The sequence below is a fragment of the Ptychodera flava genome, chromosome 2 (genome assembly GCF_041260155.1).
Source record: "Ptychodera flava strain L36383 chromosome 2, AS_Pfla_20210202, whole genome shotgun sequence".
Taxonomy (NCBI): Eukaryota; Metazoa; Hemichordata; class Enteropneusta; family Ptychoderidae; genus Ptychodera; species Ptychodera flava.
The window spans coordinates 7,693,382-7,705,003 of NC_091929.1; the positions used below are offsets into that span (position 1 = coordinate 7,693,382).

The following is an 11,622-nucleotide window of genomic DNA, read 5'->3' on the forward strand; positions in this document are numbered from 1 at the left end:
TGTTAATATGCAACAAAAGCGACTGTAAAAACGTCAATTTCAAAAGTGAATGACTAATTCCACAATGGCAATGACTTTACATACTTGAACCAAGTCGTGTTGAAATGTAGTGACTTAAAATTGAGCATCGAAATAATTTAATAATAAATGTCAAAGTAAACAAAAAACCATCCATTACGTTTCATTATTTGATTTACTATTTGCTCCTTTATGCAGATTTACTATTTTTCTCATGTTACAAAAAGCAATTAATGTCGACATTCAGATTTAGTCATTAATATCAATAATTTTGAGCTGTCAAATGCAAAATTGTGAAACAAACCATAAAAACGTTTCAATGTTTGATTGATTTAGTCCTCTTTTAATGCAACTATATATTTTTTCTAGAATTGAAGAAAACAGAACACTATCTTAAAACATGTGAATGTCAGGATTAAAACATGTACATTAACAATTTTGTACCGATAAAAGTTAACATGTGGTCATTCGAAGATCAATAATTTAGTGCTCTCAAAACCAATAGCAAATGTTTAACATCGTGTTCAGGTGAGAAATACAATGACTCACCGGCAATATACCAGACTACACGTATTTTGATTGCCAATTAAGATTAAGGTTGTTTTAGTTTGAAGTTGAGGATAAGTCCTAAGTTTTGGTTTGAAAGCCTCTTTTTAACTAGCAAACAGCTAGTTGCCGAACAGCAACGGTAGATGTAATGACATAAGAAGAAAATGTCTTTCAACTGTTGTCAATTTGGATTCGTTCCAGCAACAACCATAATAATAACATCAACAAGAGCAAGAACAACAAAAACAACAACAACAACAACAACAACATAAATAATAATCATAATAATAATTAAAATATTTGATGATAATTTTCCGTCTCGCTTTGACGCTAATAATACATTATCGTTTTCACTAACACACGCGGTTGAGTGATTCAGAATATTGGGTTTTCTTCCATATTTTCTTCCTGTTCACAAGAAGACTTAATATATGCGTTCCCCGTACAAATCCTGCATGTTTTTTTCTCTGTGAAATCAATATTAAATGCCAGGACATTTTGGATTTCTATTGTCTGTGAAGGTAGTCACGAGGACTTGTGTTCTATATATGAACAGAACACATATTGGCAACAATTATTTTTTATCTCATTTTTATATTTTTCTCTATTTTTACAGGTAGCCCTAATAAAGTCGGCCAGATTTCATTGGATTATGACGTATTAAACAGCAAATTTAATTGACTAGCGTTTCAGAATTCAAATAAACCTAGTAACAATCAATCTGATTTCCGTGAGTCTGAACAGACCATTTCCTGTGAAGAATCATAGCATTCCATATGTAAGATTCATCTTGGTTTCCAGATGCATCTTGTATCAATGGCTTTCTATCTGTCGTATATCATCCTTCTTTTGTCGCAGTCTAAGTTGTTTTTATTTCGTTTTTCATTCGTCTGCCTTCACGTTTGGGTGAAAAATTCCTATTCTTTCAGATGCTTGCATAGGCATATGGTTGTTGTCATGTTCGATACAGGTGACACCTAGAGTAGAAGCGATATGATAGAATACAATGTATGTGTCATAAATGGCAATACATTTGCTCACGACTTAGAGGTCACTGTCACTTGACGAAGTCAAACTTGCAAAATGCGGGATAGAAGAGTCTGAAGTTGACAAAACCATATATTATATTCTCGATGGCAAAGCAGAATCTATAAAATTCGTTGACATAACAGAATAGCAATTTCAGTGTTCAAAATGTTGAATACAAACTTGTCGGAGACCTGCAAACTTCAAAATGAATTGCTGCATTTTAAGGTAGTATGCGCCTCGAAAGTGAAAGGTTTAAACGTTTGCTAAAACTTTTCTCGACGAAACTTTCAACCATTCTCTTACCAAATGAACAATAAAAAACGGGGGTAACCGTTCAAAGTTTGGTAACATTTAAACAACCACTCAATATTTGCGATATTTGAAATTCAAAATGGCCGCAATTCTTCTATTAGCTTTATGGGGAATTATAATTTTTTTGATTTTCGAAAATCTAAGCCTGACAAAGTCTTTCTTTCTCAAAGAGCTTTAAAATGAACCCCAACAAGTGGTAGATCAGAAAACAATTGTAGAAATTTTAGGGTCATACTATCTGTCCATAAGGCGTGTTCCACCTTAAAGGTATACAGTCACCTGTAATCTAAATATTCCAATATATGGTCAAAAGGGTGTTCCTTGGTATTCAAAATGCTCATGTGAGGGCGCTGTTTTTAAAAAAGTGGCCAACCGCTTAAAATCTGTGATTCGTTAGATTTTCTCTTTCCACGGTAACTGTAGCAAAATTGGAACAGGTGACAGTATACGTTTAAGTCGTGCAAAAATCAGAAGCATCGTGGTATGTGATAAGATATATTTAATTTTGATTGCAGAATATATGTTTTATTTAAAAAAATCGTAAATAAGAAGACGTGGCATAAAACCTGTAGGGATGTGATATGTTGAATTAAATTTCTGCGCGGAATGCCATGAATGCCAATAGCATTTGAAGTAAATATTTTTCTTATTGGAAAGCATATGTGTGACAAATCTCTTTTTTTTTCAAGTAAGACTAGTTATTCTTTACACGTGATTTAAGCGATTCAATTTCTTGTTCGAAAACCAAAAGCAAGGAAAAACGGTATACCTTGCATCCATTACTATCCCAGGCAGTTGTCTGCTTGTCCATGTAATTGCACACTGTTTCTTTAATGGCAACTGAGATATTTCCTTCCTGCCCTGCAAATTGATTTCATTAAGACATATGTTATCCTATATTATATAATACCTTTGTCAATACAAGTAAATTATGTGATGTCATAACCTCATATCATTACTGACAATGCATACGATTATCAAGCATTGTGGCCCCGGATATTTTATACTTCTACAAATTTACTGGTATTGCCAAAACTATAAAATAATAACAATAATGTACCCCTTCCAGCCAATATTGGACGGTAGCATGTACTCGGTTTCGCCCCGTACATTACGTCGTGCAAAGTTTGCTATCGTCCATTATAGGCCGGAAAGGTGTACATTATTGCTTCAATAATGGGAACATTACAAAAACACAGCTATGTCCGAATTTAAGCAGCTGCTACTGCTAACGGAGCCAATTAATATTCCTTTAAAATAAATATTATATTGAGGATGGCAAGTAGCATGACATAAATAGAAATCATACTTACTCCCTGGAATGGTAAAAGTCAGGTAGTATTCCCCGGTCGTCGTAAAGTAGTCCTCTGGGATAAAAATGCTTGAATAGTTTCCGCTGAAATTGACATCCAGAGAGAATTGGTAGCCATGGTAACGACCCGAATACTTAACAACGTCCTTGAAGATGTATGCAGTTGTATTCCCGTAAAGAGATCCAGTAATTTCCGGGTTGAACACGATTAAGATAGCATGATGTGAATATGACACCTGGAAAAGGAAAATCATTGTTGAGTGTGATGGACTTAAAGAAAGACGGAATAATTTTTAAAGTCAGACTTGAAAGAATCCGTGAAAAGTCAATTTAAGAGATTCTTTTAATCATCACCACCAAGAAAGTAATACATACATACATACATACATACATACATACATACATACATACATACATACATACATACATACATACATACATACATACATACATACATACATACATACATACATACATACATACGCAAACAGCTAACACGTATGCCGGTAGACATACATACATGCAAAGACATAGGCGTACAGAGAACTAGGCGGCGATGAATATAGCTTGCAATAACAGGAAAACGTCAAATGTCTCACTAATGTACCCACCTTTAAAACCACTCCAAAGTAGGTGACATTGTTCTCTTCAAGATACAGACTTTCAATCAGGGTATGCGCTTGGTGGGACGGAAAATCACTTGCAATCATAATTTGAATGTCATCATTTGTATCATTTACTAGAGAGAGAAAAGAGAGAGTTCGAAACATCAAATCGTTTTATCGGTTCTGAGGACCCAAATACAAAATGAAAACAGAAATGGGGTAATGTGAAATGAGTAAGCGTGTTCTATAGTCATGCTAAACTCGTCGAGAAATTTGGCAAGCCATCAAATATCCGCCATGAGTTAAAGCTAGGAATGTTACCACTCTTCATTCGAGAAACATCTCCGTATCTACCATAATGAATATCAGTTTTCGAAGAATCAAAAATTGAATTACAAAATGAATTTCGTTTTATAAAATTATTATTAAAGTTGCTGTGGTAGGTGATCAGAAATACTAAACATGTGCATTTTTCATATTTAAGTATTCTATGGACATAGTTAACTTTATACACAATCAATTATATTATATGGTGGCTATGACACATTTTGGCTGCCTGACATTTTCTTCTTTTATTAATTACACGAATACATCATGCTTGCAGACCATGCAATATTTCTTTTTAACAAACTTTTATTTTTCAATACCTCAGTATCTATCGTTCACAAGATAAAAAAAGCTTATATACATATAATGCCTGACATTATATTTATCTTTCATGATAATAACTTTTGATCAATATCTCAAATAATTTGCATGTAACGTAAATATTACCTTCTACTTCATTGCCTTCTGTGTCTGTAAACGTCAATGAGAGAATGTCATTCATTGGAACAGCGTTTGCAGCATCGTCTCTTGGCAGTGACCGTCTTTTGAAACGTTTCACCTGTACAGTACAGTAAAGGGATATGTTACAGTCTTTGTGTACAGTAAAGATGTTGACGTTATCTTCAAGAAGGAGGCGCCTTCAGTTATAAACATAACGGCCAAGCATAACGTTCTCATTGAAGAACTCCATGAATGTTATTCCACTGAGAGTTACTTGATCAACGAACACGCCGAGATTTGAAGTGATCAGCTCGCATTCATTCTCATTAATCACAAAAGAAAAACAAGCCTGCAAGCTACCAGAGGGAGCTCATGTTAGTAGAATTGGTCAAGGAAAAGGAGTGTAATTTCATGTACGAAATTTTATATTTGTTCATTTTCTCAGATTACAGTGAACATGTGAAAGCTTACCATGGCATTTCTTAACATGAACCATGACGTTTACAAAGGATGAAAATAAACAGTCAAAACTACAACACTCATATTCACGATGGTGACATTAACTGAAACCAAATAATCGTTTACCTTTCTTTGACTAAAAAATAATTTCCCTGTTTTAATACCCTTCTGTGACCAAAAAGACTATACTCACAATTCTATATAATGGTCCTTCTAGCATTGTCACGTTGGGGAAAAATCTGTCTGCTGCTGGAAGGACGAAGCCATTCCCATCTCCCAATGTTATGGAAGTGTTTGAAAGACTGCCAGCTAAGTCACTTTCTAAGTTCAATCGAAGTAATGGTGTATCCAATATCACAGGACCGCTGCCAGGCTGTGTCTTGTGAAGAACAAATTTTCCGATGTCGTCTCCACTTTCCAGCATTTGATTTGTCACCTGATTTTTCTCATCGGTGGTGGCGCCAGTCATCGCTGACGAAGACCAGAACGCTCGAATTGCCATGTCCACTACATGTACAACCTCTGTAAGCATGGCAAAGCACAAAGTTACAACAAATCGAATGTCTCAGTTCCATAACTTCGTAAAAATGGCTAATAAAGTGTGGCGTCTTCTGTCTACAAATTAAAACCTACCGTAAAAACATACAGATGTAAAATGATCAATCTTGTCAGAATATCGAGTTCTTTCTATGTGAGAGCGAGGCATAGGCTAGAGATTGAAACATAGGGTGTGTTTTTTACCGATAAGCCTACTCAAGCCGTTCTGCCGTATGGGTCTTGTAGTATAGAACTGTTGCCCCTCAGAAAACATATTTCATGCATTAGCCGATGCCATCTTTATTGAAAACACATTACGTGCACATAACTCGAATGCCTGGAAGTGTCTTATGCTCCGCAGAAATATATAAAACATACCTTTATTATAATAATTTGAATGACTTAATTGGTTTTCAGATTCTTGTTTATCTTGTTAACAAACTGGACGCATCAGAGAACATTGTGAATTTTCAATGTTATGAGATCATAGACAGTATAAATCTTCTAATACACCACAAATGGAGAATCTTCCTGTGAGTAACATCCCTCCACTTCTGGTGTACGACTTTACTTACCTGTGGCGATTGATTGACTTTCGTTTTGAGATACATTTGCCTTGTTAAGACCAGAAATGGCGTTCGACACTTTGCTGAAAATTTCGATGACCTGTTGAAGTGAACGTTAAAAAGTCAATGGTTTTGTCCCTCCGCTATGTCACTTAATTGAGAAGGAACATAAACCTTTTTTCCAGACGCATCCCTGTTTTACCTTAATTTTCTAATTAGCTCATCACTTATCATACTGTGAACAAGTGTATCTCGTTAATGAAGAATTAACCAATAACACAAACATACAAGTGCTTAAAATGCTTAAGTAAGGAGGAAAAAGTCAAATACTTTATTGAGTACTTACTATCGATGTCCGAATTTTGTGAATATAACCTAAGGAATATTCTCCTCGAAAGTGAAAGACTTAAAATTTAGCTCAAACTTTTCTCAACGAATGTTTCAACCTTTCTCTTTCACAATCAAGAATAAAAATTGGCGTCACCGTGCGAATTTTTGCATCGGAGAAACAAATTGTCCAAGATTTACCGATATTTGTAAGTCAAAATGGCCACCATCCCTGTGCTAACTCTATCTAGAAAAATTAAATTTTTGAATTTCGAAAAATTAAGACGATGAAAAGTTTTCTTATATCGAGGGCTTTAAAATGAACCCCCACAAATGGTAGATCGCCAAGGAGTTGAAAAAGTTTGAGAGTCCGACTATCTCTCCCCGAGGCGCGTTCTACCTTAAACATTGTAAAACCCTCTTCAATTCTTACCTCACGTGCTGAGAGGCTCGATTCAGTCCCATTTGAAGCGGTGAACATTGCTGGGATCTTTGCTTTGTTTGAAAGGAAAAAAAGAATTGAAATGATAAGTTTTAGTGTTCACGAACCAACAGGCTTACATATTTTAGCATATATAAGAAAACAATTATGATAATACTCGAAAATACTATGAACATTATGAATAGATGAATTTCACAACTTGAACCCTTAACTCAATCTCGATGCTGACAATTACACGTCACTGATGCCAGTTAAAACCAACACACCTCAGATTTCATATGTATTTTAATGTTCCACAAAATCAAAATCGAAAGACACTGCGTGATAACTTTGTGTTTCATCCTGTGGCTGTACCTTTAATAATCAATATAGTCTCGGAAGTACCAACGCAAAAACCAAAATAACATGACATAAATTTATTAGAAATTTAATCGAGATACATGTACGAAATTGAAACCCGCACACAAGACTGATTTGCTGAGTAATCTACGCGGCATTTAAATAAAAAGGCACTGTAAATTTTATAACTTCAAATAAGCAAGGATTTGTTTCTGATTCTCAAAGTTTCCAATTTTTGAATATTACGGAGACAAGTAAACTGACTCAAAAAGATACAGTCTGATTTACCTTCAACTACCACTGTGAACGAACACACAGCCATATTGCCAGAAGGGTCTGTCGCTTCATAAGTCACGACGGTACTTCCGATGAAGAAATCGCTTCCAGGATCATGACTTCCTTGGACTTGCACAGATTCAGAATTATCAGTGGCATAAGGAAGTGGCCATGTCACTGAAACTGTCGGGTTGTCAATAAATGCGGTAGTCAAAATGTCCGCCGGACAATGAATGTCGGGCTTATCAATGTCTGTTGGAAAATACATGCAAAACAACACAATTGGTACTTTTGCTTGTCGCATGGCTAATAGATTGACTATACCTTCACGGGGGGGGGGGGGGGCAAATAATATTACACTAATCTTCAAGAGACCGGAGCCTAGATATAGTTGATGATTTTGTCACCTGTATTACCATAATTTCTGCAATTATGCTGTTTCACATTGATTTCATCTTTCGGTTATATGACTAGTGAATAAATCAGTAGCAGCAAATGTCTAAACTCACAATGTATTATTTCCTTACGAATGAATAAATGTTAAACTAAAAAAGTGTTACATGTGTACAAAATTGGAGAGTCTTTCGGGTGTATAGCTAGGAAGCTTTGCATTTTGTTAGCAGAGGAGCATTCTACTACTGTCACGTGACGTGACAATCATTATCAATGAATGAATGAATGAATGAATGAATGAATGAATGCTTTATTTCACCAGATGCTTCACAGTATGTACAATAATGAAAATTATCAGAAAAACTGTGTATTACTGAAATTGTACAAAGTCAAGAAAAGAAAAGAACATCGCAATATTGTAAAATCTGGTGGGGGCCATGAAAATAGTCTAAAAGGACTAGTCGAGTTCATGGCCCGTGAGTATACTAATAACTATTCGGTACAAGCTTAAGTGTGATGGAGGATAGAAACAAACACTCATAATCATTATCAAACGGTGACGAACAAATGTTTGAATTAACAAACTTTTAGTATGGAAAATCTACCGTATATAAAAATAAACATTCTCAGTTCATATGAAGTCGTTGGGGGAAATCATATTTGGTCACTATTAAAAGACTTTGAGAAATATGTCATCCTCTTCATGCAAGCTTTTCTTTAGGGAAAAGAGGCATTGAGGTATGTACATCTGGGACAGATATTTGGACTAAAACTGTGAAAAGCCTTTTGATCTAGCAATTGTTGGGCTAATTCGAAGCTTATGGAAAGAATGAACTTTTGCAGGCTTATTTTTTTTGAAAATTGATAATGTTATTTGTCCCATGCTGTTAACACAGAGAAAGCGGATATTTAGAATTACAAGTGTCGGGAAACGTTGAATACTTGATCTAGTACCAAAATTAAACTGTCTCCCCCATCGATTTTCATTCTTGATTTTGAAAGAGATATATATATACGAGTCGTTTAACAGAGCAAATTTGAGCAAGTTTAACCTTTTTACTTTCGAGGCGCTAAGTACGTTAAACGCTATTGTAAGCTTTTCTGTTTGAACTCCTACCTCTTATCAGCCCACTTGTAAAAATTTCGGTGGCTCCGAATTCCCCCTCGTCGCTTTTCAAATAGCATCCCCCGCCGTCACTACTCCACGTCCAACCTTTGCATCCTGGAGTACCCTTGCACGTCTGACAACACTCCTCTGCGTTATTGGTATTATTGCCCTGCCCTCCGAACATATCGTAGCCTGCTATATCGAAACCTTCACGGATAGTACCGCATGCTAAAAGTAGGGTGGAGCGAAAGCAGAAAAACTCATCTTTATGAACGACCTGCAATAGTCTAATCTTCATAAACAACCTAAAAAGTATAATGTTGAATATTGATGGAACGACAAATACTCATATATCTTCTTCCATAGTAAAATGGTTCACTTTATTAAGCATAGTTACGGATATTCTTTCCTCATTAGGTATTTGAATTTGGGCATAAGAAATGGAAAAGACAAGACAATAAAATGAAAAAACATTGAGAATATTTCTGAGGCACGCCCTCGTACGATGTATTTCATGTAAAATTGAAATGAATCACAAACTGTTCCTCATTCATCTATTTTAATGCTGGAAACGTGAGCATTACCGGGCTTCTTCTTTATTCTGGCCAAATATGACACCTCGGTCACTCAAATGATTAGCGACAGCATTCCCGGCTTTGACTTATTACAGTGATTTATATCTGTATCTTTTCATACAATATTTAGACAATTTTGGGACCAATCCTGACGGGTGTAGCATGCTAGCAGGGTACGCTTACCCATTCCGGACACCTGGTACCGCCACTAACTATCAGTGGTTCAGGATGGTCCTACTTAAAGGGACATAAGCTGTAACTTGTGGCAAGTTTTTCAGTATTCTGCTTCTGTATATCAACTACCGTGTCTGACCCTTATCCGTTTGTCATGCTAAAATTTCGAGTATTCTTTTTGTCAACACAGCTTCATGTGTATAGTGATCATTGTTTATTGTTTACAAATGAATTTTAGTCTGGACTTGAATACGATTTTCCACAATAACAATGTAGATTATACTCATATAGGTTGTGTTGATATGCTAAATACTTGGCATTAAATTACAGTTTAGGGATTCAATGCAGAAAGTGTAGGGAAACCACAAAACAAAGGTTGTGAAAAAATAGCCAAAAGATGCAGCTTATGGAGCTTTAAATTTGTAAATCTGAAATGTCCCATGCACCTGGTAATGTATTACCTTGAATGATAGTGATTATTGGACCAGTTTAATGTCATATTTATAGATTTTTATGATGCTTAATCGTACTGTGTATTTTGAAAGAACATCATTCTGACCAATAGTTTTGCTTGACAAAAATCAAATCGCTTGAAGAACAATATTATCAAATACTTACGTGAAGTGAGTCCTACAGAGAAAATCTGAAATTCAGTAAAGATGAAGTGTACACTTTAATTGAAGTCGCCTATCAGCTATATAATGTGTTCAATGTTACCTAGCGCAAAAAGACAGTGATTTCGATGAAATTAATTTCTTTACGTAAATTTTCATCAGCATTATAGAGTTGTGCTGTATGAATCGCCCAAAATGGGCTTATAATAGCAAGTTGAGAAAGAAATGCACTTTGCTAGAGCGTTTTTGACCGAGATGGCTAGGTTTCTGGGTGCCGTACTATGTGAGTTCGAATCGGATGGAAAAATTCACTGCGTCTATACTCCTTGTTTTTCCTTTTCAAAGTAGGCTAATACACGCACTAGCTTATTTTTGTCATTAGTTTCGATTTCGTGTTCACGATCATTAATATTACCGCCAACAGCACCATTCCCTCGGCGAGCAACAAATTGTGATCTTGGTTTTGTTATCATGTGTTATCACTTATTATTTATTTCATCTTAACTAGTGTATTATATTCTATCACTGCGACAATAAATTCTAACACGATAGGTCTATTTTCCATGAAATACAATGACTTGCTATACGATTGTTCACTTTCAGCATTACTGCGAATCAGAAAATTCGTGATATGATATTAAGTCTCATTTCGTTTCCCTGTGTCAATCATGGCGGATGACGTCATTCAATGGCAGTTCTGACTAAAGGAGAATGAGATAGATCAGATGCTAAGTTCACCGACAGGAGGAAATTATGAACAGCAGTCGGTTTACGCTACACACAAGTCTGGTTTGAAACAAGTTTAATGTTTACAAACGAAGAGAAAACACTGTAAAAACAACACGGCGCGACGTGAGAAAACGCACCGAGCGAATAATGTACATATGTACGATATGTACATACGAACATACATGTACATATGTGGTTATGAGCTTGCATACATATATTCATACACACACATCAAACAGACAAACATGCAAACAAAGGTAATGAAAATGACAGTGCGCAGACATAGCTCTGAAAAGGCTTACAATTGTTTCTGCATGCGTAAGCCACATTAACATTAACGCATTAACACATTAACACAGGAAGCACAAGTTAGAAAAGTTAATATATGAATACTCAAAACTTAACTTACCTGTAATAGTGACAGGAGCGTTATTAACGTTGTACTCATGGCGATGCACCATGAAACGAACATGGGATATGTTAAACTATT

The 11,622-nt window shown here is 35.6% G+C and overlaps 2 protein-coding genes across 2 annotated transcripts; both read right to left on the minus strand.

Moving 5' to 3' along the window:
* Positions 1 to 1,283: 1,283 nt before the first annotated feature.
* Positions 1,284 to 6,982, minus strand: LOC139124189 (uncharacterized). The gene is made up of 8 exons (XM_070690333.1): positions 6,916 to 6,982; positions 6,165 to 6,255; positions 5,246 to 5,574; positions 4,600 to 4,711; positions 3,832 to 3,959; positions 3,222 to 3,456; positions 2,678 to 2,769; positions 1,284 to 1,319 (listed from the first exon to the last, which is right to left on the minus strand). Exons 1-8 carry the CDS (start codon positions 6,961 to 6,963, stop codon positions 1,284 to 1,286), a joined length of 1,071 nt encoding a protein of 356 aa, XP_070546434.1. The 5' UTR covers positions 6,964 to 6,982.
* Positions 6,983 to 7,261: 279 nt separating this feature from the next.
* On the minus strand, positions 7,262 to 11,622 carry LOC139124200 (sushi, von Willebrand factor type A, EGF and pentraxin domain-containing protein 1-like). The gene is made up of 5 exons (XM_070690341.1): positions 11,542 to 11,622; positions 10,408 to 10,432; positions 9,050 to 9,268; positions 7,552 to 7,791; positions 7,262 to 7,278 (listed from the first exon to the last, which is right to left on the minus strand). The coding sequence occupies exons 1-5, from the start codon at positions 11,602 to 11,604 to the stop codon at positions 7,262 to 7,264; spliced, it is 564 nt and encodes a 187-aa protein (XP_070546442.1). The 5' UTR covers positions 11,605 to 11,622.

What these genes read in the sequence shown, in the direction of transcription:
- LOC139124189 (XM_070690333.1), bottom strand. Translation starts at nt 6,963, where the DNA reads ATGTTCACCGCTTCAAATGGGACTGAATCGAGCCTCTCAGCACGTGAG. An exon ending in AAGTCAATCAATCGCCACAG is followed by an intron (nt 5,575 to 6,164) that starts GTAAGTAAAGTC and finishes CCATGCTTACAG; the next exon opens with AGGTTGTACATGTAGTGGAC. An exon ending in AGAAGGCAATGAAGTAGAAG is followed by an intron (nt 3,960 to 4,599) that starts GTAATATTTACG and finishes TTCTCTCTCTAG; the next exon opens with TAAATGATACAAATGATGAC.
- LOC139124200 (XM_070690341.1), bottom strand. Translation starts at nt 11,604, where the DNA reads ATGTTCGTTTCATGGTGCATCGCCATGAGTACAACGTTAATAACGCTC. An exon ending in CGCTCCTGTCACTATTACAG is followed by an intron (nt 10,433 to 11,541) that starts GTAAGTTAAGTT and finishes ACTGAATTTCAG; the next exon opens with ATTTTCTCTGTAGGACTCAC. An exon ending in CTCTGTAGGACTCACTTCAC is followed by an intron (nt 9,269 to 10,407) that starts GTAAGTATTTGA and finishes CCCTACTTTTAG; the next exon opens with CATGCGGTACTATCCGTGAA.